We start from the raw sequence: 25,487 nt of genomic DNA, 5'->3' as shown, positions 1-25,487 counted from the left end.
ATAAAAGGCAAGGCATAGTTTTGCTACATAGGAACAAACTAGGGCATGAACTGTATACAGCATGAGGCATAATTTAAGCCTTGGTATCGCTTTACTCCAAGGGGGAGGTGTGTTGTACCAACCTTTTTTCTCCTCCCTACAGGGCTGGCGTGACTTACCTCTTGCTTGGGACTGATGCTGCAGCGCTGCTTGTTCCAGTGCATCCTGAGTCTGCGGGCAGTARCGGTGGCAGCAGCAGCGCTGCGGCAGTGCTCGTCTTCCAGGTACAGCCGAGCAAGCAAAGGACCCTGAAGAAGAGGACAAGGGGCTCAGAAATAAACCTTGGAGATCGCTAACACTGTCTGCAGGAAGAGATCAAAGAATTCAGGGCAAAAAAGATACCGGCAAGTGCTAGGCAAGGCTCTGCCTACTGTATTTTCCATCTTTGGCAAGATCTCGGCAGGTTACAAATCSAGCTGAAGTGTCGCTTCTGATTTCTTTGATGTGGTTTACAAGTGAGCAGTATGGTGACCAGCTCCTCCTTTTTTTCCCCTTCTTTGCATCCTTGACAGGAACACAGCGTATGTCAGCCTCTCCCCCACCCCCTGTTCTTTAAGACTGAGCGTTGCCGAGGCTGAAAACTGACCTGATTTGCAATAATGCTTAACTGCTACCACACTGTCTGCTTCAGCTTTTGCTCTTCATAKCCCTTTGGGGCTCATTCTCATTCGCCTCCCGATTTTCTTAGTTGTTCTCCATAGCCCTGACAAGAGGATGTTTCTGTGAGCCTAGAAAATATTAAAGTTGAGACATTTATGTTAATAGATGACCTCAAATGCTGGGAGGGGATTAATTGTTGAGTGAGCCGCATTATCAGAGCAGAAGCRATGCCAAGATGGATTTTTTGAATTATTTTTTTTTCCCCACCGGATTGCTGGCCCCTTTCGGGAGTCCCGGCCTCGCCCCCGGCCCCAACAGGCTGCGCGGCCGCGGCGGGCCCGGGCGGGGGCGCGCAGCCGCCGCGGCCGCAGGAGCTGGCGGGGCGCCCGCGGCGGCGCGGGTTGCATCAGACGGGGCGGTGCGCCGCGGCCGCGGGGACCGGCGCCGGGGCCGGGCTCGGCGTCCCTGTCCGTGTCCGTGTCCGTGTCCGTGTCCGTGTCCGTGTCCGCCGGGAGCGGGCGGGGAAGCCGGGGCCGGCGGCAGCCCGCGCCATGCTGCGCGCAGCGCCGCGCCTGCTGCGCGCCATCTCCACCTCGGCGGCGGTGAGTGGGGCGGCCGCGGCGGGGGCTCCGCGGATGGGTGCGCGCTGCCTCCGCCCGGGCGGAAGGCGGTGGCAGGGGGGGAGGCTGCGGCACGGAGGGCTGGCGGGTGCCGGTGGTGGCCTCCTCTGCAGCCCGCCGGGTCGCCGCTGCCCTGCGCGCCGGGCTGCGCGCAGGCAGCGCGCAGCTGCCGCTACCCGGCGCCGCGGAGTGGGGACGGGGACAGGGACGGGGGGCCGTGCCCTAAAGGCTGCTCCTCGTTTCCCGGGGAGAGCCGGACRGGGAGCGGCTTCGGGCGAAGAGCCGGAGCACAAGCCCTCCGCCAGCGGGTCCGCGGTGGCGAAGCCGAGCGCGGATGGCTGAGGGGAGCGCGTTGCTTGCGCGTGGCTGGAGGAGGCTCTACTACGGGTTTCTGGTTGGAGGTGCTGGGACTCAGCACATGTCCGGGGAGCCACAATGGAAATAGAGTTGCAGGACTGCTCTTCAAAGGAGGCGGGATTTTACGTTCRTTTTACAAAGCTGTAGCATTGTCAAAATACCCACGATGGACTCGCTTCACTAAATTCTTCTAGAGAATAATGCAATATTGTAACCTGCTTGATAGTAAACCTCTTAACCACCGTAGCAGCTGCTAAAGGTTAGCCTTCAGGAAATCTGAACTGAAGCTGATGCCAATAAAACATTAGACGTACGTACGTGTGTGCCCCCAYATACAAAAAGGGTTGCAATAGAAAATAATTATCATTTATAACTATGAAATAAATAATTTTTATGTGACAGTTTGCTAACATGAGACTTTTCTGAAGGAAATGTAGYTCTTGGACTTGCCTTCCATTTTCAAGCATTAGCACTTGACAAGGTACCAGCGTTTGTCAGGTAGTTTTTCTATGCAGTGTTTACTTGTATTTATTAATTTTATTTTTTTTTATGTGTTTTGAAGGAAAAAAAAGCAGAATGGAAGCAAGTACTGCAATATTGTATGTCTTTGTCTTTTAAACAGCCATTGTAAAATACATTCCAGTCCCCCCCACACCTTTTTTTTTCCCCCAGATTAGTACTACCATGTCCATAGATGTTTTGGGTGTTTTGGCCAGAATTTTCAAATGGAAGTTAAACTTAAATCTCTACTTTCATATTAAGGCAAAGAAATAAAAGTGGACTGTCTTTCAGACAGGTTGAACATTCACACTTTCTATTAATGCCCATGGGAGATYGGGATTCTCAACCTCTGGAAAGTAACCATTTTTACTGCATGGTGTGAGTGCAGTATCCTCATGCACTCGCATCCAAAAGGTATTGGCAAAGTTGCTCATTTTTATATCTAATGTCTGGATTTATACTGTGTTCAGTCCATTTTGTTAAACGAAGTCTTTTCCGAGTATGACCATCCAAGGGAATTAGTGAATTATCCAAAATAAATTACCAAGCCATCGTTCTTTGGTGTTAGGCAAAGACAAAATAGCTTGTACAAGTAATTTTCAGATTTTACRCTCTTTACCTTATGTTGTTTCATCATCCAGGTAGAAGGCACTTRGGTCAGGTGTTTGGGTCAGAACTAGACCCTGAGCATTTTATTTGATGTTATAARCAAAATAGAAGGTGAAAGGTAAAGACAAAAGTTTGGAAAGTGAAAATAACAGAATTATAGTACAGTGAGCATCAATTTTCTGAATTCTTATCCTTTGGTAGCACTGTCRTCTTAACTGCATTCATCTGTTATGCCCTAAGTAATGAAAGGGCAGAGCTCTATAAACAGTCAGTGCTCCATGATTTCCCGTAACTAGGCACTGGATAATCTTACCAAAATACAGAGAGAAATCCACTCCGATAATGCGTTAGCCCATGAACCATTAACTTTCCCGTGAGAAGAAATGCATCTGTTAACTAATGTCTTATGTCTGTAGTCAGGCAAGCAACTGCAAATGAAATCCCGTGCTACCTCTTAGTAGCGCGGACAGAAGCAATCACAAATTTCGTCTTTATATGCATTGGTGACAATGAGCCATAACTCATTTAGCACATTATACAATCTAATTATWTTGGTGTTCTTTAAGGAGCTTCTTTGTAGAGCTCCTTGGTGCGTGTTAGTGATGGTATACCTAGGCCGAAATATGCCTTTTCTGTGAGAAAGAAAACACCAGACTGTTGTTCATTTCTGTGTAATTTTACAAAACTTTCAATTTTAATCAGATCTGTTATGTCCGTGTGACAATCTTCCAAAACAATTTCCCACTTTCATAGGWCTTGCTCGTGTTAGGTAAGGAATACTGGAGGAGAATTTTCTAAAATAAGATAACAGGGTGACTGTAAGGTCTTCAGCAGGATAGGACAAAAAAAAAAACAACAATTGAATTTGTGGCCTGATCATGCAAGCCCCTCTTTGTATGGGATTGCACTGAAGCCAGTAGAAATCCTATACATAGTTGATTTGTGAGTTTGGCTCTTACTTTYTACTGATGACAGCATATATGTTAGTGCAATAGAGGCGGATTGCCACGTCTAAGCCAGATGTTAATAGAAATCGTGCAGTACACACGTATCACGTACTGGGGAATTCGAGAATAACCCTCTTGCAATTGAAACCGGTCTCTGATTGAATACCTTTCTGTAAGCCTGAGACAGAAGAGCTGTTTGTTGCCAAAATAGTCTTTTTGTGCACTACATTTAAGAAAGGGAACTTTCTGAGTGAGCCAACCYCCAATCTTGTCTTTGCAGTTTTGCCAGTTTTATTTTTTGTTCCTTTAGGGATTGTGTCTTCTTTTTGCTTCTCACCGTTTGTTAGCTCAGTTCCACAGCTAGCATGAGTTGAGCACATGCAACGTCCCTGAAACCGTGCTGATTTGCTGCATCTCATGATTTGGGACTGGAGCTGGTAGGCGGTTCTGTGTACCAAAAGAATCAGATTTATTCACAGGGAAATACGAACTAAGTTTTAGAAGAATGTCACGTGGACAGCCTTAGCACATATTAGCCAGGGGATTTCCAGGAAAGGTGAAAATAGTAGGGCAAATGTTCCAAGCCCTGACAAGGCGTCACCTGGATGCAGTTCCTATCCCTCGAGTTTCAGAAACTAGAAGAGGTGCAGAAAGCTATAGGATGAGCACGGGGCTAGCATCCTTCTGAGATACAAGTAAAAGGGCTCAGCTTGGTTAGTCTAACAAAATAAGGGTAAGAGAAAAGATATGACTGAAGARCCACGTTTCCCCAGCACTAATGGGTTTAAGTCATTGGTGATAAGTTTGGACTGAAAATTACTATAAGGTTGCCAAGTCTCAGAGAAGTGATGTAATGGCACGTAGAGAGCAAAAAGATGTTGGAATGTGGATAAATTTATGCAAGTGATCATATATCCCGGTTGCTTGTGATAGCARTGGGCTGGATTTCTTAGCTAAGGAGATCCCTTACAGTGCTCTGTTTTTACTGAAAAATGTTCACAAAAGAATGAAAATTGAACAAGTAGCTCATGCCTGGAGTTTCTTCAGTGTTCCTTCGATGCACCAGCAGGGCTRCCATTGTAAATTAGCACTGTACAGAAATCAGAGGATTTTGTACCATGCCAAGCATGTTCAATGACCCAGTGGGTTAGGCTTTTTCCAACTTGCCTGCTGTGCTTACACCAATTAAATGATTAGGAAAATCTGATGACTAACTTTTATAATGCAGCAGCATTTCTGGAAAGTGAAGACATCAGTGATAAATCATTGGTAAGAAGCTCTACCTGTGTCCATTAAGCCTTGCTAGATAAAAATCGCAAGGATAACTTAGGCACATTGTAATTCAAAACAAGAAGGTCGTGTCTTTACTAAGAACAAAACAGTCAGCATATTTGAGGTATTAACTGCCAACAGTGCACCTTTGGCTAGGAATATCATCATCACCATTTTCACAGGTGCCTTTTACCAGCCTGCCCTGATTTTGCATAGAGCCTGAGCTACATCCACCTTTGCAACTTATTACTGCTGCACTTGCACTAATGCTGACTAACGCTCCAATGCAGGGACAGTTTTACTATGCAGTTCCATTTGCAGTTCCATTCTGAGGGAAAATATTATCTCTGGACAAATAGCTATTTTCTACTGTCTTTCAAAAAATCTATATGCACAAAATAAAGAGCGCACTTCAATAGTCTTGTTTTGGAACCTCTCCTTTCTTAAGTTCCTTTTCTGAAGCCAACTGCACAGCTAAAATGTAACTTGAAAACAACAAAATACAGCAGTAATATGTCAGCTGTAAAATGAATGCCAGTGGAATAGATTGTGGCTTTGAGTAACCTGTTTTTCAGGACAATTATTTTTGTCAGAGAATTGTCATATGATCTGATGGGCAAACCAACCTGGAATCCAATTAATAACTCACTTAACCAAGGTGTCCTCATGTCCCAGCTTCCATAAGAAAGGGAAAAGAGGAGTGAAGAGAAAAATAGACAGGTGCCAACATACAGGAAAAATACCAATGGTTAAGATATTCAGAGAGTGTTTTGATTCCTGTTTTTCATTCTGAAACCGTAGTCATTTAGTGCCATAAGCTTTACCCCCAAAAATGGAAGTCTAATTCAAGTTGGGAAGGAAGTTAAGAATAGAGATGGGCAATATGTGGATTTATTTTCTGCCTTTCATTCATGCCTCCTAAGAGGAGGGATCTTTGATGGTCTGAGTCTAGGAATAGCTTTCTTTTTGTTGGATATGGAGTTTCATTTCATAACCAGGTYCGCTAGTCCCTTTGTTTTTCAAAGTTTTCCAGTCACAGCTGATGAAAAATGCAAAGGCAGTGCTTGCAGGGGCAGTTCCACCCTTTTGCCAGCCCCTGCGTGCTCATTCCTGCTCCACCATGGGACCTGTGCCAGGACTCCTGGCCGTGCAATATGCTCCATCAGTGAATTGATCCAGTTAAGAGTTAGCCACCTTTTGTCAGGTCAGCGTCCACCTAGCTCAGTACCCTAGTCCGGTTCATCAGGCAKCCATAGGAATACCAGTTCCTATGTATAAATGAGGTGTTAGGAGCAAGGTACTGGGGGTATGGAGGAAGAGGAGCACAACTGTCCCTTTTGGCAGCAGTCAGGATATATGATAGAATATCCCGAATATTGAAGAGAATATGCCTGGGCATTCACTTCTACCTAGGAACAAAGGCAAAGAAAACAGATGCTGGTGTGCAGACTGAAAAACTTGAAGGATTCACGAGGACTCTTAAGCGGAAAGGGAAAAAAGAGCCATATGCAAGAAGTATTACGGGAGATCTTGGACTATTTTCTGYGCTTCAATTAGCATATTTGTTGGAGTGGTCACTGTAAAAAAGCAGTAAGTCTTGGACCATCTTTGGAATTTCAGTGGATTCACTGAAACTGGGCCATCTCTTCTCCCCATCTTTCCCATTCACTCAGGGGCTACATCCATGCCAGAAAATGTGAGCTGTGCTTCAGCTTGCATGTTTCCTCGAAAGTAAAAAAATAGAAATTAGAATGCCCTCAAAGCTGGAGTTCTGCAAAAAGCTRTCATTAAGATTTGGGGGAATCTCAAGGAAATAATACTTTTCTCAGTGTAAGCATGTGAATGGAATAGCAGTATGCGGTATCCTGATATCCCAGCAGTGTTGTGATTCTAACTATCCTAAAATTCAACAGGTGGGGCAGTTCTTGTCCTCTCCTCAGTCTGAAGAAGCTTGAAAGCACAGAATGCCAGTAGATGTCCATCAAAGGAACATCATGCTTAACAATTTCCTGGTAGAAGGATCAAAAGGTTGTTCAYTGCCTTTAATCTGGCAGGATTACAGAGGAATGCAAATTTGTGTTCTTTAGCCTAGATATTGACCACTAGGAATATGCCCCCGTTTAATTACAGAGATTTGGAAGGCATGATCCAGACACCTAAGTTATGCCTAGAAGTGTTTAACGTACCTGTTTCAAAAATGAATWTTCATTACTTATTGCATTAGTTATAGGCAGGAATAAGATCATGGAGCCTGCTACATGTAGGCTTAGTAGGAAGTAATTCCTATTCGTAGGAAGTAATATCAACATCAGATGATATTTCWGTGCTAAGTGTGGTCTTACTTAATTGTACATTACCTGTGGTTAATCTCAAAATATGATTATTATTCCTTCAAAGGATAGAAAGATTACTGCATTTCAAATCAAAATGAACATTGAATTAGAAAGAGCAAGAGAGAAATGTAGATAGCAATGTATATTATTTGCACCCTAAAGCATAGCTTGTTTTAATTCTTTTGACAGGYTTATCAACATAAGCTAAAGCTAGCACTAATAGGTCAAAGTATTTTTGGACAAGAAGTCTATAATAACCTACGAAAAGAGGGTCACAAGGTTGTGGGAGTATTTACAGTGCCCGACAAGAATGGCCAAGCTGATCCTTTGGGTAAGTGTAATCAGAAACCAAATGTACCATTAACCATTAACTACCATTAAGAGGCGTGCCTGACGAACTTGCCTTTTTGTGGCGTGATGTCTCTATGGGAATGACTTGCATATATTGCCTTTGTTACACTGCATTCAGCACAAGAATTGTGCTTTAAAAAACACAACTTCCAGRGCCAGTTTAACCTTGTTAGTTAATCAGCATTTAAAAGCTGTTTCTAACCATATATTATGATATTAAAATAATAATAAGAAGAATCTGGGAACCTTTGTTTGAATGGACATCCTACAGGTAATTATCCTGAGCTAGATCTGTATCTTACAATATGTACAATGTTTAAAGGCAGCTTCGAAGAGGCGATATTACCTCTTGACTTACTCCCTGCTCTGGARAGGAAGCAAATAGCTGCTGAGCACAAATGTCTGTCACCTATTGCTCTGTTTTGTCTGTGACATTCAAGGCATGGAGCCAAGACTGTTTATTCCTGGCTTTCTGCCCGTTCTGCCAAGCTCATGTGCAGCAACGTGCCCACAGAGCCTATTCCTCTTCCACCTGGGGTATGGATAAGCCATTCAAGAGGATAGAGGAAGTTTTGCACTGCTTTTTTTTCCATTGCCAAGGTGCATGAGGATCTTCTAGACCTTTAAAAGAAAGCGTTGCTGAYTAATTCAGAATTACACTCATGCTATGGAATCTACCATAGCAAAGAAGCTACTTTGGAATCATTACCAGAATTGTAACTTTCTTTTTCTTTCTTTCTTTTTCTTTTTTTCTTTTTGGAACAAAAATGGTGAGTTAATATGCTTAGCTAATAGAAGTGCCAGAATGGAATTTACCTTTCTGGATAATCAGAATTTAAATTACATTTCATAAACTGTATCATAAACTGGTGTTTTTTGTCAGGTTCTGGCACGTTTTTACAGGACTGTCTTGAGGGAAGAATCAAACATAAATTTTGCTTACCTAGGCTGTGGCACTCCCAAACTAGCACATAGTTTCTGAGCTTATTAACATTCTGTAACTCTACCTTATTATAAGAATTTATCACGCTTTGGAAGAATTAGAACTACAACTGAGAAAAAGACAATCTGACTATCCATTTCTGGGAGCATACCTTAATACTTGATTGCATTRAATAAATTATTATTATACAAGCAGTTCTAGTGCAGCAAATCTTCCACTGATTTCAATTGTGTATTTATTTTAACTAAGCCACAGAATTCATTTATTATACTTTTAATGATAAATAATGATTTTATTAGATTCTTTGCTGGTTTTTGCCTCCAGGTGATTCAAAGATCTTAAGTCTGAAGTGAAATTTGGTGATGTTTCTATAGSCTCAGGCAGCTAGGATTTTTATTTCTAAAAGCAATTGCAGTAGATGCTTATTTCCAACATGCAGTGTGGAATGACACCTGTGTAAGTCTCTGCTGAAGACCTAATTTAATATGCTTTGGGCCAAACTCAAGGTTTTATTTTACAAATGATAAGGAGAAAAGTTTCTATAAAACTATGTTTAGAAGCATATATTGAATGAGACATGTTTTCTATATCACTGCTTGTTTCCCCCTTTCTTCCCATTAAACCTACAACTCAACAGACATAGAGCTTGGCTCTACTGTCCTACTCTCTGTGATGGRTTATCAAGCAGTTGTGCAGTGGAATTTATCTAACATCTAAAAATTCTCTCTGGACCCTAACACAATTAATACAATTACTTTTCTCTCCTTTGAGCCTAATCTTAGACATGGCTCTCTGTCTCACAGATAAATGTAAAAGTATCTAAAAGGCACCAGTAAACAAAATTTTGATGAAATAACTGAAGGCCACCAGCATGTCATGGCAAGGTGCTGCTGACATGAGTGAATCTTAGTTATGTGAAGTCACATGCATGTACAAAATGAAGTACCACTGCTAAATATTCAAGAGCATTCACAACCCAGAGAGGTTGTGGAGTCTCCTTCTCTGGAGATATTCAAAGCCCGCCTGGATGCAACCCTGTCTAACATGCTGTAGGTGACCCTGCTGGAGCAGGTGGGTTCGACTAGATGATCTCCRGAGGTCCCTTCCAACCTCAACCATTCTGTGATTCTATGATTCATCATTGTCTCCTACTTTCATTGGTACTTACAATTTAGGTCATAAAAAGGAATTTAAAGCTGAGAATGACATGAGCTGTAAGAGTAATAATCAAAGACAGAACTAATAAAATACATCCTACTCCAAAGACCTGATAGATGACATACAGAATAGAACCGTACAAAGGGCACTCTTTAATCACATTTGATGATCTGCTTGAGTTTCATGCAATGTTTCTCTGATTTSTGTTTGAATTTTTAACACAAAATGTGAGTTAAAAGCAATTGTTCTTTCCCCTCAGCACTGGCAGCAGAGAAGGACGGCACTCCTGTTTTTAAATTCTCCAGGTGGAGAGCTAAAGGCAAGCCTATCCAGGAAGTAGTTGCAGCCTACAAATCAGTTGGAGCAGAACTCAATGTCCTTCCATTCTGCACGCAGTTCATCCCCATGGATGTTATTGACTGCCCCAAGCATGGCTCAATTATTTACCATCCATCCATCCTACCWCGCCACCGAGGAGCTTCTGCAATCAACTGGTGAGATTTTGTAAGAAGTTCATCAAAACTATGTATATGTCTCTTGTTAGACAATGTGTTAGACCAATTACTCACTTAAGTGCTGGCACAGTTCCTAGCCGACTTACAAGTGAAGCAGTTTCTCTGATGCAGCTGAGCTTCATGAATAAGGAATGATTGCTTATTCTTTCTCTTAATAAAAGATAAGGGGTCATCCAGCAAAGAGATCAGATAGTAGGATTTGATTGAATGAAGGAAGTACTTTTCTCCATGCAGTCCATTATTAAACTGTGGGACTATATGTCTAGAGAGCTTTAGAAAGATGTGTTCATGGAGGAAAAACTCATCAAGACCTGTTACACACGAAGATGTAGATCCAGCCCCTGCTTTGGGACATTCCTGAGGATAAGATTTCCAGAAATAGGGAAGTAGTGTATCACTGTGGTGTAGCACCATGTCTTGCCCTATTTCATATCTTCCTCTGTAAGCATCTGCTCCTGCCCTTCTCAGATAAAGGCTGACCTTTGAACAGAGCTAGGATTTGGCCTTGATTTGGCCTTGGCTGACAATTTTCATGCTTTACTTCTGCACCCCTTGCTCCCCTCACAACTTCTTGCAGACTGTGCAAGAAGTTCTTGCTTCAGTTGCAGCCACAACCGTGGTACTGAACAGACCCAATCGCTCCCCAYGTGACTGAGAAAACCTTGGGAATTTGCAGGGCTGAGCGAGTACCAGGCACAAACAAGGGTCAAAAGCCTCTGCGGGCTTCTTACACCTTTCTTTCCAGGCTCCTCTTGTTGCTGCTGCTCTGGCACTGTCGTCAGCCCCTGGTGTAGAGAGAGCTGGAAGGGGTGGGCAAAGGAGGGGCCACGCAGTGGTTCTCGTCCTGTCGCCTGCTGAGTGTCAGGRACATTTGCCCACAGTACCTAGAACACTGCTGAGAACATGCACTTCTCACTGCCTTTACCCRCGTGCTGTCTCTGTGTTTTCACATAATCAAAAGCAGAAGAGATGCTGCTTTAATATGTGCAAGATCTGATACGGGCTACCCATACTTTTATAAGCTTTCACGTATCTGCACACTTCTGTCATAAGTGCCAGCATGCACAGTTATCTTCAGCCTTTGCCCCTCSTTCTGTGAAAATGCATGCTTTATTCATTTTAATAAAGTATTTCTCAGTATTTTTAATTCAGTGAAAATTTGTGTGTGTGTAAGGTGATCCTGTGATTCTGATCACAACATGGACTGCCAAAGGAACGCTTACATGAGATGCATCTTAGAGTAAACGGCATTGGTGTTTGCCTGCAGACAAATGGGTTAAAAGGATGCAGGAAAGTTGTCTTTCCATTTTTGGTTGCTCCCTTAGATAGACTTGTGTTTGATTTCCTGTAATTCTGAGGTACCTGCAGTTCCAAAGGAGAACTGGAAATTCTTAGTGGCCAAAGTTCCCTTCAAATTCAGAGGCAGATCCTGAGCTGATGTAAATCAGCACAGGTCTATTGTAAGCAGTACTATCTCCATACCTACCAGCTGAGAATCTGGCTAGACTTAAATTCCCCTAAGGACTTTTCCTTAAGCGGTTGCACAGCAGTGCTTTGTTAAGCATCTGCCATTTTCCACTCTGAGTTTAGCTCTTTTTCAGCTGTGGGACAACTGTACTTCCCTGGCTGGCCTACAGATAAGCAGTGAGGCTTAGTTAATTATAGTAAACAGCTATGAATTATAATGTAACATCTAGAAGCAGAGCTTTTGAATTTTCTTGTTTTGATGTATCTGTCTTTCAAATGATGTCAAAGCTATTGTGCACCTTTTGTYCTATGTGTCTTACTACTGTTAATACATTTAAATTTTAATTAACACAATTTAAAATAGTTAGCACAAAGTACTGTGTGATGGACACAAGATCTTCCTCTTCTCTGTCTACCTAAAGCAAATGAGTGTGTAACAGATGAGTTGATATCTCTGAGTGYTTTTGTACCATCAGTATTTACTGTAAGTCTTTTTTATGTGCAGGACTTTAATTCAAGGAGATAAGAAAGCAGGATTCACTATTTTCTGGGCTGATGATGGTCTTGACACTGGACCAATTCTTCTGCAGCGAGAATGTGATGTAGGCCAAAATGATACTGTGGATGACCTGTATAACCGATTTCTCTTCCCAGAAGGAATAAAGGCTATGGTATGATTATCTGTGCTTAATATCAACATTTTAAAAGGCAAAAAAATAAAAAATAAAATTAAAGGTAATATAGACAAAGCACATAAATTAGGGAAGAGCAAGGTCTTGGTGCTCAGCTGAATCAGTGACTTTAGTGGAGCTCTGGTGCTTCATGAAGCTGAGGAGCCGGCTTCAGAATATTTGTTGCTGGCAGCAAGCAGCATGTCCTGTTTCTGCAGAAGGCAAGAAGTGAGTTTTGTCTGGAATGTAGCTYTTTCCATTCATTTTTTGATGTTTTTACAAGGTGAAAATTTTTACAGGCTTAGAGGTAGAAGAAAGTCAGGGGTGAAGATAAAGAAAAAAGAAGAATGGTGTTTAAGGTTCAGTTTACGGCTTTGGATTTTGTTTACTTGGTCTTTTTTCATTTTGTTTTAAAATGCATAAAAAATGCTTTTAAAATGGAATCTTAGAGAATTTTTTTCTCTCTCTCCATTTTAATATAGAGAAATAGCTTTTGCAGAAACAAAAGCAGTAAGACTTGAATATAAACATACAGAACCAAATTCTGTCCTTGGCTAAGTTTTAGACCTGCAGAATTTAKGCGGCTAATGTGCATGGTGACTAGGCATTCCCATCACATTTCTGAGACAGTTCTTTTGTCAAAGAAGTGTAAGCATACATGTAGGTAAATCTGTGCAGTTTGGGTCTCCCCACTTTTGGAAATCCTAGGTTTTAAAAATAAACTAGTTGTTTTCATACAAGAAAAACTTCTGTCGTTCGTAAGGATGACTGAACAGAAAATGAGTACCAAAGTAACATTAAAACTATTATTTTTCTACTTAGGTGGAAGCTGTACATCTAATTGCTGATGGTAAAGCTCCTCGGATACCTCAGCCTAAAGAAGGGGCAACATATGAAGGGATCCAGAAAAAAGAAAATGCAGAGGTGCTGTTAGATAGCGTAAAGTTTTGTGCACATCGCTAGRAACTCAGATTACAATAGTAGTGACATCAAGTTAATTTGGGTTTTAACATGATTGTTTCCTTGCCTTGTATCCCTGGATAAATCCAAGGATGTGTGTAATGGAGCCCCAAGTGAAGTTCATATTCTCTTGTCAGCAGTTACATATATTTAGAAACTTGGATGTCCTACTTGGGTTCATCTGTGTGCAGCTAAATGGCAGCTGCTCCTTCAGTAGATTCTGAATATGTTATGATACTTTAAATAGAGCACTGAATGGAGGTCTCTCTCTTTTTTTGGATGGTGTGTTTATCAACAGTTCATGCTAAATTCTCTACCAGAAATAGATATGCTGTTAGGAAAACTGAGCAGTTGGCACTTACCAGGAATTAAAAATAGGCCATATAAAATAAATGCGTAAAAAAATATTCAGATATGTGTAAGGACTGTATTATATAACTGCTCCCACTGCATTAGCTACATAATAAGCTTCTTACTCTTAGCTGGATCTTCTTTTTGGTTGGAAAGGCCACCATAAAATGATAGTGAATGCTATCTTTAGTACCTTCTTTTCTTTTGCTAGACCAGTGCAAGTATCTAGTAAATAAGGCAAAAAATACTAATTTCAGTCTGTTGTTTATGATGAACATAGTCATTTTCATCCAAAATGTTGTAATAATGCTTTTTTTTTTTCATATTACAACTCCTGACTTACCTTAGATATAAATAACTTTGCATRTGGATATTTTTAAGTGATGTGACCTCAAAGAAGAGTTATCTCATGGACCAAAATTTTGGGTGTTCTTATAAATACTGACACAATACATAGGAACTAGCAGAACAGCTAAAGAAATTACAACAGTTGTCTCCTGTGTATTCCAAAATGTCTCAGAAAAGGAACCTATGAAGAAGAGCTTTCATGGCATTACTGAAATCAAAAGAAAGAATGAGTAGGAGRACTTAACAGTTAAATAATATATTCAAAATTGCAATGGATTCAAAGAGCTTTAGTGACTTGTGATTTTTAATTTATGTATTTAATTTGTATCTGTGGTCCAAATGCTGTATTCGTCCCTTAAATGTAAGATATAAGAAACTGTCCTGAAGTGAACCCACATAATGTCCCTGTTGTAAAACATTTTTCACTGGCTTATAACTTGCTTTCTCAGTGCTTAAACTAAGAAAGACAGTGGGCACCTCAGTGTTTATTTGATCGATATTCTAATACTTTCTCTAATTCATTTTATACATACACTCATGATACTGCAAAGATAAAGGAATACATTTTCAATGGTGTTACACATGATAACACAATATCCATGATGTTCTTAATAAAACATTATTTCCATATTCCTCTTACGATAAACTTAGACTTATCCTGGAAGACCTTACAGGAATTGCAAGCTGTAGCAGAGATTCCATTTATGAAACAGTTTATAAAGGGTTAGTAAAGGATTAATAATTTTTTAAATAAATGTTTGTAGGTGTATTAAATTGAGCTTCAAGCAGTAAATAGATCATTTTTAGCAGAAGGTGATATCCCTGACACACACTATTTATGTTTGTACTGTGCTGATTAAATTTGTTAATGATAATATTGTTTAGGAATAGCTAGTAGCAAGTGTGATATTTTTATGGTCTTATAGTGAGAATGTGTGAAAAGGTAAAGGCTGCACAGAGGAGAGGAGTGCTAAGAGCATCCCATTTTGTAGTCTTTGATGATTAGTAATCTGGAGATCACTGATCTTCCTTTACTTGACCAGGCCCTTCCTGTGTTCTTAAATAAACAGCTGAAAGAGGGGTTGGAAAGGTTTGTAACTTTTATGTAGGAAAATGTTACAAACCTGATTTATAACCAAACAGGAAGGAATTAGCTTGCATGTCGTGTTTTCACAGATCTCTTGGGACCAACCTGCAGCAGCTTTGCACAACTGGATCCGAGGGCATGATAAAGTACCTGGAGCATGGGCAAAAATAGATGACCAGGTATGCTCTGGAAACCAGAAGGGTATTCTTTTTTTCTATACTCTCTTGGTAACTGTTTTTTTATTATAAAGGCTAAAAGGGATTGCAAGCAGGTGAATACAGCTGGGAGTTACTTTGGAGTGGCTCTCATTTGATGACTGTGTGTTTGGTATATATGTAGAACAAACACCTAAACAAATGTACAGAACACAGCAGATAAATTGTAGCTAGGATTTTCTGTTAGGTCCAGTTAATTTGAAGAAAGGTAAGAGCAATATCTGAAAAAATGGAACAAWGCACTAAATAGACAGGGTAGAAGAAGACTATGCCAGTTCTTTGAAAGCAGGTGTACACTACAGTCTGTAATGCAGCGCAAGCTGTATGGTGAGCAACATTACATGCAATTCAGAATGAAACATGTAAACTACAGAAATAACAGATTTTTTTAAAAGAGATGTGGGGCTAGGAGTGCTAGAATCATTTGCAGAAATAAATACTTATCTAAAAACAACCACTTCATTTCAATTTCTAAAAAGCACTTTGATCCATGTTTTCTTTGTRCAAAATATTTTTAAAATCACATTTTCCTTCCTGGCTGTAACGTCCATATTTTGTTACTTAGCCAGCTGTTGATAGGTGCTCCAAAGGCCTGGTTCTGCCCGAATGTCCAGGTACTGGTGCTGTCTTGAGAGTCCARAGAGAAGAGGGGAGCCCAGGCGAGAGGCAGCGTTCAGCATCGCTGGCCTGGGAGCCAAGCAGGATCTGCCAGTCACAGCCAGGCTGCGGCCAGTCTCTCACTCCAGACGTGCACTGACTAAAGCTGCTTCCCTTTCTGCATTGGTTTCATCAYGCTCGATGTTAGAGCTAAGCAGCTTTTAGGCAGTTTGCAAAGTTTTGCATGTCCCAGGTCGTAAAGATACAGAGATAATGTTGTAACACATTTTCCATGTGTAGGTACTTATATATTATTATATTAAACTATATTAAAACTTCGAAACAGTATCACTTCATTCTTAGGATTTTAGAGCAGATTTAAAATCTGTGCACCTTTCACTCTGCTTATTTTTAGATGGTTACTTTCTATGGATCATCATTACTTGATGCTTCAGTGCCKGCTGGAAAAGAGCTGGCAATAAAAGGTGCTTTAAGACCTGGACTTGTAACTAAAAATGGCTTGGTCATTTTTGGTAATGACGGGAAGATGGTAAGTGCTCGTCCTGGCAAACGTCAGCATGGATGGAATAACTTTAGCAAAAAGTGCAAGAAGCGTGGAGTTGTTGGGCTAGACAAATACTTATCCAGCTGCTAAAGACAAACAGTTAATGAGCCTGGAGTTTATTATAATCTTCTGCCATTCTATACGAAAGGCATTCATGTCTTGCTTCTCACTCAAATCTTATCCATTTTGGTTATGCATTAAAATGTAACAATACTGGAAGAGAATCTGAAAGATGGATGGAAGCGACTTGTTTTTAATTACCTACATCATAGTAACTTTCCTGAAAGCTATTTATTTTACTATTTCAATGATTATATTAATACTGAAAAATTTACCACACAAGCACATATTACCTCCCAAATATTTTAAAAATAACATCCCCTCATTTTTCAGGTACTGGTGAGAAATCTACAGTTTGAGGATGGAAAAATGATCCCTGCATCTAAATACTTCTCTGCTGATGAAACAGCTGCCCTGGAACTTACGGAAGAGGAGAAAAAGATGGCAGAAGATATTAGGGTAATTCTAGAATCTGCTTTCATTGGATGTTACTTCAGAGAAAAACATTATATACTTCTCATTATAGACAAGAAAGCATAGGGTTGAATCTTTAGTTATTGAAATTAATTCAGAAGGATTTGGGAATTCACAATAAAACACGTAACCATAGAAAGTTTTCTTTCTGATGCAAGTGATACAAAGAAAGTGRTTGCAGGGTCAGGTGATAGCCAGTGGTAGGGTTTTATGCCGGTATCTGCCTGTGCTGTCTCTCTCTCCTACAGCAACCACACACAAGGACATGGCAAAGGAGCAGCTGGCGCAGGAAGGTTTAGAGCTGGAGAGGCCCCTTGTTGCCCTCTCCAGCAATCGCTGCCAGTGCAGCGAGTGTCATGTTCTTAGCTGAAAGCCACACTTGTCAGCTGTTGAAGTTGGAGGCCAGAGCAGCTGAAGCRCAGACATCCTCCGTTCTGCCAGCTCTGCTGCACAGGCAGTAACTTTTGACACAGGTCAGGCAGCTCAAGGCACTAATGTTTTAAACTGCTGTTTCAATCTTYGAAATGCCTGCCAGCAACCTAAATGCTGCCTGGAGCTGTTGACTGACTGATACAATAGCTAAAAAAAATATAAACCCTTCAGTTTATGACAATAGCTGCTAACTCTTGAGAGCTATTTATCATTAATTTAAATATCACATTACAGGTTATTTTAGCTTTCATGATRTATCACGCAGATATATCCGTCTAATCAATACAGCTTAAACGACCTCTCAGCTCTGCCCAGGTGCCAAAAATTCTGTCAGTCCAGTCACAAAGTTCTCCAAGCCTCTGCTGAGAACATATTCCATAATGCAATGCAATGCTATTATTTGGAAGGTGAAGGCCTAAAAAATACTGGCATTGTAGCATTAAATTTGTTTGCATGATTAGATGATATTATCATGGACAAAAATGATCTTTTCTGGTGTGATACTGTGCTGTAGATTTTGTTGGCCATCATCAAGTTCCAGACCTGCTTAAAATGGCTTTCTATTGTAGTATCTGTTGAAGTAATACACTTTGAAGGCATAAATAAGTTAGAAAATACTTTTCAGGAAATACTTCCTGCAATTAAAGCATTGTTCATAACTGCCTCCATTATTTTAATGTATTATTAGACTATTTGGAAAGGAATCTTGAGCAATGTTGCTGTAATTGAKGATTCTACAGACTTCTTCAAATCTGGAGCATCCTCGATGCATGTTGTAAGGTAAATATTCAAAATAATATTTTGAAGTAAAAGTTAATAGAAACAAAGTTGTTATGGTGCTTTTGAATCAAGGCTGATAAAGTAGTGAACAAAAATGATTTTTCCAATTTATTTCCCACTGCTCTATTTATTCCCTTTCCTACCTTTGGAAGCATGGTAGGTTCTGTGCCCCAAATTAGGAGATATTGATGTGRTCCTGCCTTTTCTACTCAAGCAAAAATTCCCCTTGACTTCAGAAACATCAGCCATGTGGGGACGCATGATGGTGCCCAAAGCCATCAGCAAGCAGTGTCAGGTATCTCAAGAGAAGTCGGCTGATTGAGAARCTAAGCAAAGGAATCCCCACAGGGAAAGTCTTTCAAAGCCTTTCACAGGAAGGATTGATCCCAGTGCTTTGTAAGTGCACTGAGTTCATGCTGTGTTGGGTCACCTCAGTTAACTTCTTYTTGTAACTCAGATATGCAAGGCCATAAGACCAAGATTTTTTATTTTTACAAATTTATTGTTTTATTTTAACAAAATGATTATTGCCCATCTTAATTGCCAGTGGCATAGAGCTCAGAGCTACCTCCATATGTTGGTGAGAGTAGTCTCATATATCAATGTATCATTAATCAATGTATATTATTTGTCATTTATTTCCAAAAGTTCACCTACGAGTATTCCAGACTTCACATTTTCTTTTTTGTAACAACCCCAATTAACTCAAAAGGTGTCAATAAACTGCCTAGAACGATTCGGTTTTTACTCCTTTCTACCGTCTAATGTTCTGATTATCTGAACAATTCTTTCGTTTGCAATTCAACTTTTTCTGTTTTTGAAATCTTTAGAATGCTAGAAGAGATCAAACAGAAATATAGTGGACTTCAGCTGCAGAATGAAGATGTGTATATGGCCACTAAGTTTGCAGATTTTATTCAAATGGCTGTCAGAAAACTCAGGGGAGAAGACAAAGAAGAAGAGTTGGTCATTGATTACGTAAGTCGTCATTGRTTATTTTGTCTCTGTTGCTTGTTGTTTCTTGGTTGTTTGGGAGATAGGCAGTGCATTTTGTTAGGCTGCTTGATGCAGTAGGAAAAACAGACAATTATTTGGCATACAAGCTCTTCTTTGTGGCTTTGTTCCCGCAAGTTTTATATAGTTGCGTTTCAGAATGGAAGTACATGTGTCTTGTGACTCATGATATTCCTGAAACTGGGAGACCAAGAACATGCAGTGGAGTAGTTCACACAGGAATCCCCGGTGCAGTATCCTGCTCATGTATTCCAGTCAGAATTGCTGCAGACCTTCTGCTTTCCTGAGGCAAACAGTGCTAGACTTTTCCCCYGATTGTTTGAAAAGAAACTTTGTTAGAAAATTTTGTGTGAAAGGTGTGGGGTGTGTTGTAGAAGACAATAAGCAAGTTAAGATCACTTGACCTTGGGGAATTTGCTTGAATTGGGTGTTTGTTCAAAGTCCTGCACCTCTTCAGRACCAACCTGAACCAAGGTTTAGTGTTGGTTTGAAGACAAATACAGACATCTGCTTAGCTGTTTGAGAGTATGAGTACTGGTGTTCAGGAAGAATATGACTTCTATTTCATTTTACCCTTTTGACTGTTCTTATCAGCCATGTATACATCCTAAAATGAGGCTGAATGTTAGTTATAAGTCTCAAAAGCTATGTTCTGTTGTTAGGCTACATTAAAATGTTGTATTTTAAGTACTAATATATTTATTTCTTGTGTGTTTCACTCTTAGGTTTCAAAAGATGTGAACAACATGACTGTGAAGATGCCATACCAGTGTTTCATAAATGGACAGTTTATAAATGCTGATGATGGAAAAACATATGATACCATAAATCCAACAGATGGATCAGTGAGTAATTTCTAAGTATGATCAATACTAGTTTCTTTCAATTTGCTTTTGAAAAAATCTAAGACACTAACCAAATATTGCTGGGTTCATAACCATACAGTAAAARTTTTAGAACCTCATAAATAAATTTGAAATTTTTATTTTACTTCTCAATTTTTATATACTTCACTTCTTGCATGTCAGTCAGTAAATACTACCTAATGCCACTTTTATATACCAGTCTSCATACCCAGCTGTTTGTTTTACCTTGATTCCATACTTGCTTGGCTTTGCAAACAAAAAGGGCTAAGGTAGTTAAAGGTAGCAAAAAGGGCTAAGTTGCTAATGAAGTATTTCTRTTAGCATATTATATGTGTTACCAATCAGTCATCAACTTCTTTTTTTCTTTTTTTTAAAAACATGATGTCATAGGGCAAATGTGACTTTAAAATGCCCCTTTAAATTCCCAGTAAGTAAAATGACTTTTCAATAGGAAAAATAGAGTTCCRCTTCATCCTCTTGAAGGTACTGAATATTGGTTGAGCAACTGTTAAGTAAGAATTGTAAGTAAGAGGAATGATCCTGATGTCTGTATATGCTGTTGCAATTCTAGAGTAATGAAATTCCACTGAAATCACTGGCACAAATTTTACTGGGATTGGAAGCCAGAAACTAGTAAAAATCATAACAATTTTATGTTAGGCTTTAAAATATAATAATGGGGTATAATCGGTATAAATTACTGTGTGTATATGGTGGTTCATGATAACAGAAGCTCCATTCCGAAAAACACAGAACATGCAGGAGTCATTTTAGCATGTTTAGATACTAGATAAAAATACCACATATTAGGGCTTTCTATTTTTGTCATATCATTTTGATTTTACKTATGAAAAGAGGGTGAAATCCAGTGAGATGATGTTCCTTGGTGTTGAAGAAAAAAAGAAGAGATCGAGGAAGCGGAGTCCCTGTGCTGTCCTCCAAACTCAGCCACCATTAGCTGTGTCTGAACCTGACTCACCCGTGGTGACTGATGGGACTTGAGGATATCAAGTATTGTCTTATATCCAATCAAAAAGTTTGGGAGGAAGGAGTAACTCTGTACACCCCAGCCTTTAATCTGAGCTAACACATTGCTACCTTGTCACAGGTAATAGCCAGTGTATCTTCTGCTTCGTTGGTTGATGTTGACAAAGCTGTGGCAGCAGCAAAAGAGGCATTCGAAAATGGTGAATGGGGAAGAATGAATGCACGGGAAAGAGGGCGACTCATGTATAGGTATGGTAAAGGGTGGCACTGTGTTTCTTTAGTTTCCTTAAAAATAATTATTTTGTTCCTCTGAAGAATTGTAACATACTTCACATGCATGTGATGGATACTCGTAATCCTGTTTGCAGAGTTCCTGGACTAGCTACTTTTTTATCTCCTAATTTACTGCAGCTCACTGGCCTGCGGTCATAGCTGAGACTTGAACCTTTCTCATATGCACGTAGAATCTCAGTACCTCTCAGTGTCAGGAGGAGACCTCGGTTCCCCAGCCAGTGATTGCTTCACTGTTGACTGAAACTTTGCCAGTCTCTTTGAGATATCCTGACCTTCCAATTGAAACCGTATTAACATGAAGAATTTTTATTTATGAATGGAAAAAAAGAATTGGAAGAAAAAGACTTTAAAATACCTGATAGCTTCATTTAATCCATATGCTTTCCTCTTGTATTGCAAGGATTGAAAATATCCTTGTAAAGCCTAAATCCTTCTGTATAGATGAGGCTAAGTTTTCAAGGCAGAGTCTAACTAAATTTTGATTTTACATATGGAAAAGTTAAATACGTTAAACAGGCAGAGACTTTGAYCTTGCAAACCCTACCTGTATCTGCACTGCATACAGTAAGCTTATAGMCACATTACCACTAATTTGGAAATAGACTGCAATTGATGCTAGATTTTCTAGGAGCATATCCCAGCATACTTCTTATCTGGTTAAAGAGMCACCCTAGGAGCTGTTTTGTGGTCTGTTGTGGAATAATTGTCTGTCCTGTATAGAAAAAGTCTAAGCTGAATCCCACATTTATCTGGGATAYTTCCAGCTGTGTACTTCTCATTTATATTGTMCAACATSCTCTAGGTGATCCTGCTGAGTGGGGAGGTTGGACTAGAWGAWCTCCAGAGGTCCCTTCCAACCTTACTGATTCTATGATTCTATGATCTATTTCATTGCATTAACCCAAGATCATGTCTGATTCTCTTTTGGGCTGTGTTACTGTTGTTGCAGGAGGTAAACAGAGGTCACACTCAGTGAATGGCATTTTAGTGGTGATTTATGATCTTTAGAGGGCAGCAGATGATCTTGGCAAGATGCTTATGCTTACTAGATATTGCCAAGATGTTAGTGGAAGCATCTGACAAAAGCACAGGTTTTGTGGATTCCCTGTATGTAGCCGGATGCTTCTGGTACCTAATGGCAAACACAAGGAGAACATCATTGTCTTGCAAACCTGGGATGACTAGAAGCTCCAGAGCTTCCCTATGAAAATAGCTTCTTTTATGGAGCCATATGAAGAGTTTTTCACTGCTGTTTCAGTTCTGGGATGTGTGAATGAATGAGAAGAGCAGAGATGATTAGAGAAGCAGATTGCTACCCCTGACTGCCACAGATAGCTACTGTGATGGTGGAAAATCAATTGTCAACATGACGAGGAGATGTATTAGGCAAATTCTGTTCCTGTTCAGTAGATGAAGAGCTTAGTTACTGTTCTTGACATAGCAGWTGGCTTCAAGGAAGTTGAGGGCTTCAGCTGAGCTGAAAGCATGGAGAATTTCCTGTCCCAAGGAACCCATGAAGGAGTAGGACCTGTGTGTCTGACACATTTTTTTCTTCAGGCTGTAGTCGCTCAAAAAGGCAGGTTCTTCAGCATTACTTCTGGAGGCCCTGTTAAGGCCATTTATGCTGAGGAGACTGGATGTTTATATGGAAGAGAAGGAAACATTTTCCCTTCCAAAGTCTTATCTTCAGTAGTATGCCCATACCCACTGCTATTTTAAGCCTTTATTTCACCGTGTCCGAAGACTATCCCTGGACACGAGAACACACAGCAGAAGAAGCATCATTTACACAGTGAGCTGCTGCAGGATCGTAGTAGACAGTGCATTTCACTGACGAGGCAAGATAACACTGTCTGGCAATTTTGGGGGGTGTAGGGGTAGGTCGCTGCCATTCCTTCAACTGTGGCACCCTGTGTGGCATCTGCAAGCATTTGGAAACTGAAGCTSCAGCTTGTTCACAGGTTGGGATACGCAACTAGAAGATGACCCTGACACCGTAAGGCTGGGTTTAGAAAAGCAAGACAGTAAGGAGTAGGAAATCCGTTATGTGTCTGTGCTCTGAGAGCTGAGGAAGAGGAGCATGGGGAAATGTATCGCTGCACTTAGGATGCATGGGTCTGTGCACTGCAGTAGTGTATGCAGCAGATCATTTGTTATCACATTAATATGACTTTAAGAGTCTTTGCTTTGTTGAATGCCCRGAATGTAAATTCTCCTCCTCCTCTCTTTTACTATACCCCTATGCACCAAGTAAAAGTAAAAAAGGTATTAAAGAATGCCTTGTGTTTGACAAGACATAGCAGGAATCTTAGCAGTAAGGAGTGAAAAGAAAAAAATTCTGCTTATCTCATAAGTTACGAGATCAAACAGAACTGGAGATCTCCAGAGTACCAGTTCCACCTATGTTGTAGTTAGATGGGTGCGGAGTGAACAGGCAACATCTAGCCAGGCACACCGTTCTTCCAGGTGTTCTTGGTGAGTGGGAAGTCTGCAGCTACAAAAGGCTGGGAAGAGGGTGCAGGCCTGTGAAAGAAAATTGACTAATCACACAGAACAAAATAGGCAAATCAGAACTCGCATTAAAATGAAATACAGCCTTTCACTTAAATCTTTCACAAGTGTACCTGGATTCAAAGCATGYATGAACTTGGTTTTAAATTGTATTAGGGAGGTGGGGCACTTGAATGCCCAAGTTTACTCTGCCCTGAAGATACACTTTTAAGATCTTAAAACTATTGCTCTGTTTAGCACTTGAAAGATTTTAAAAGCCTAACTCTGTTGGTTAGGCATTTCGAAAATATAACTCCCCTAAACTACATACATTATTTCAATTGATGACCTGGATTAAACTCTTCACTGCTTAGGGAGAGAGCTCTCTAAGATAGCTATACCAGAGTATTTGTGTTGCAAATCCTCCCGAGTATGAATTAAGGCTCTCTGTAGTCCACATTAGTTCAAATGAGGCCCCTTTTTCTCTKGCCCCTATTCAAACTAGTTTTCCAGTGCTGCACTGGAGAGAAGGTTTGTGCCATTAAAGCCCCTACTACTGTGTCTTAAGGAATTGTCAGCAGAAGATACTAGCTCTGCATTAAAGCGATGTTCTCCTTTGTCCTTGGCTTGGCATATCCATTCTTTTACACACTCCTGCTAATGTCGTGGCCTGTAGCTGCCTCTCCAAGATACAGTTAGAACTGGTATTGAAGAGCATTTTCCCACTTTTCTACCCATGTTTTAAATGGACAGAATTTGCTCAATGGAAAAAATAGGTTGCATGCCCATCTTCAAATATTCTTTACAGGATCTAAAATGCACTCAGCCTCTCAAAAACCATATGAGGACCTCAATTATATACCTGAGTACCAAAACAGTTGGAAGGTTAAGAARATCCTTTATCTGTTTCATGGTAATGTGAGAAATCTAAGACCTGGGTGTGTTCATGGATTCATGCAAACAGACCTTTCTGGCTGAACGGGTCCCACTAAAATTACAAGAGCTCTTCACTAGTAGAGGTGATCTGTCTGTGTGGATGCCTGCCTGAGACACTTCTGTAGCTACTAGTAACTTACGGATTTAATTGTGGATATCGTCACAGTCTTACTTCGTATCTCGTTGTCTTGCTTCACTGATCTAAAAGATGGGTAACTGAGGCCTAAGGAGACCACAGGTACAAATGTACCAAGATACATTCAATGCAGTTTGCATTACGCCTTAGATCTGCAGCTTTATATATCCAAATGCCTTTGAAGCATCTAGCACTAAGTAATTTGTCCAAGTTCAGACAATAGAAAGCAGCATGGTGGAGTTAGCTTTCTCAGATCTAAGCTAGGACTGTAAGTACTCCGCAGCACTTTTGGTTATTTGACATTTTTAATGTTATTGTGAATTTGTTTTCTGACTTACTGGTCTGATTTTCTATAATAATATTTTATTTACAAGATCGTAACTGAGAATGGAGTGAAGTTTTCACAGATCACTTCCTCATCCCATTCCTACTACAGTCAATGAGAAGAGATTTGCAGACTTTAACAGGTGTTGGTGCAAGTCTTACTAGTATTAGTGACCAGTGGTCCCAGT

At 40.3% G+C, this 25,487-nt stretch overlaps 1 protein-coding gene across 1 annotated transcript in view; it reads left to right on the top strand.

Moving 5' to 3' along the window:
• The first annotated feature begins 1,047 nt into the window (after window positions 1-1,047).
• The window catches only part of ALDH1L2 (aldehyde dehydrogenase 1 family member L2), a 34,472-nt gene continuing 10,032 nt past the window's right edge, over window positions 1,048-25,487 (top strand). The window contains exons 1-12 of the mRNA XM_085322570.1: window positions 1,048-1,241; window positions 7,468-7,609; window positions 9,990-10,224; window positions 12,218-12,383; window positions 13,206-13,307; window positions 15,219-15,308; window positions 16,357-16,491; window positions 16,900-17,025; window positions 18,161-18,252; window positions 19,083-19,230; window positions 19,992-20,111; window positions 21,241-21,368. Coding sequence (XP_085178696.1) covers window positions 1,191-1,241; window positions 7,468-7,609; window positions 9,990-10,224; window positions 12,218-12,383; window positions 13,206-13,307; window positions 15,219-15,308; window positions 16,357-16,491; window positions 16,900-17,025; window positions 18,161-18,252; window positions 19,083-19,230; window positions 19,992-20,111; window positions 21,241-21,368 — 1,535 coding nt within the window. The 5' untranslated portion in view covers window positions 1,048-1,190. The remainder of the gene's footprint in view (window positions 1,242-7,467; window positions 7,610-9,989; window positions 10,225-12,217; window positions 12,384-13,205; window positions 13,308-15,218; window positions 15,309-16,356; window positions 16,492-16,899; window positions 17,026-18,160; window positions 18,253-19,082; window positions 19,231-19,991; window positions 20,112-21,240; window positions 21,369-25,487) is intronic.

Source organism: Rhea americana, unplaced genomic scaffold, assembly GCF_003343005.1.
Source record: "Rhea americana isolate MKP2758 unplaced genomic scaffold, rheAme1 scaffold_79, whole genome shotgun sequence".
In the NCBI taxonomy this organism is placed as follows: Eukaryota; Metazoa; Chordata; class Aves; order Rheiformes; family Rheidae; genus Rhea; species Rhea americana.
Note: the sequence above shows the minus strand (reverse complement) of the source record. Positions and strands in the feature narration are given on the sequence as shown.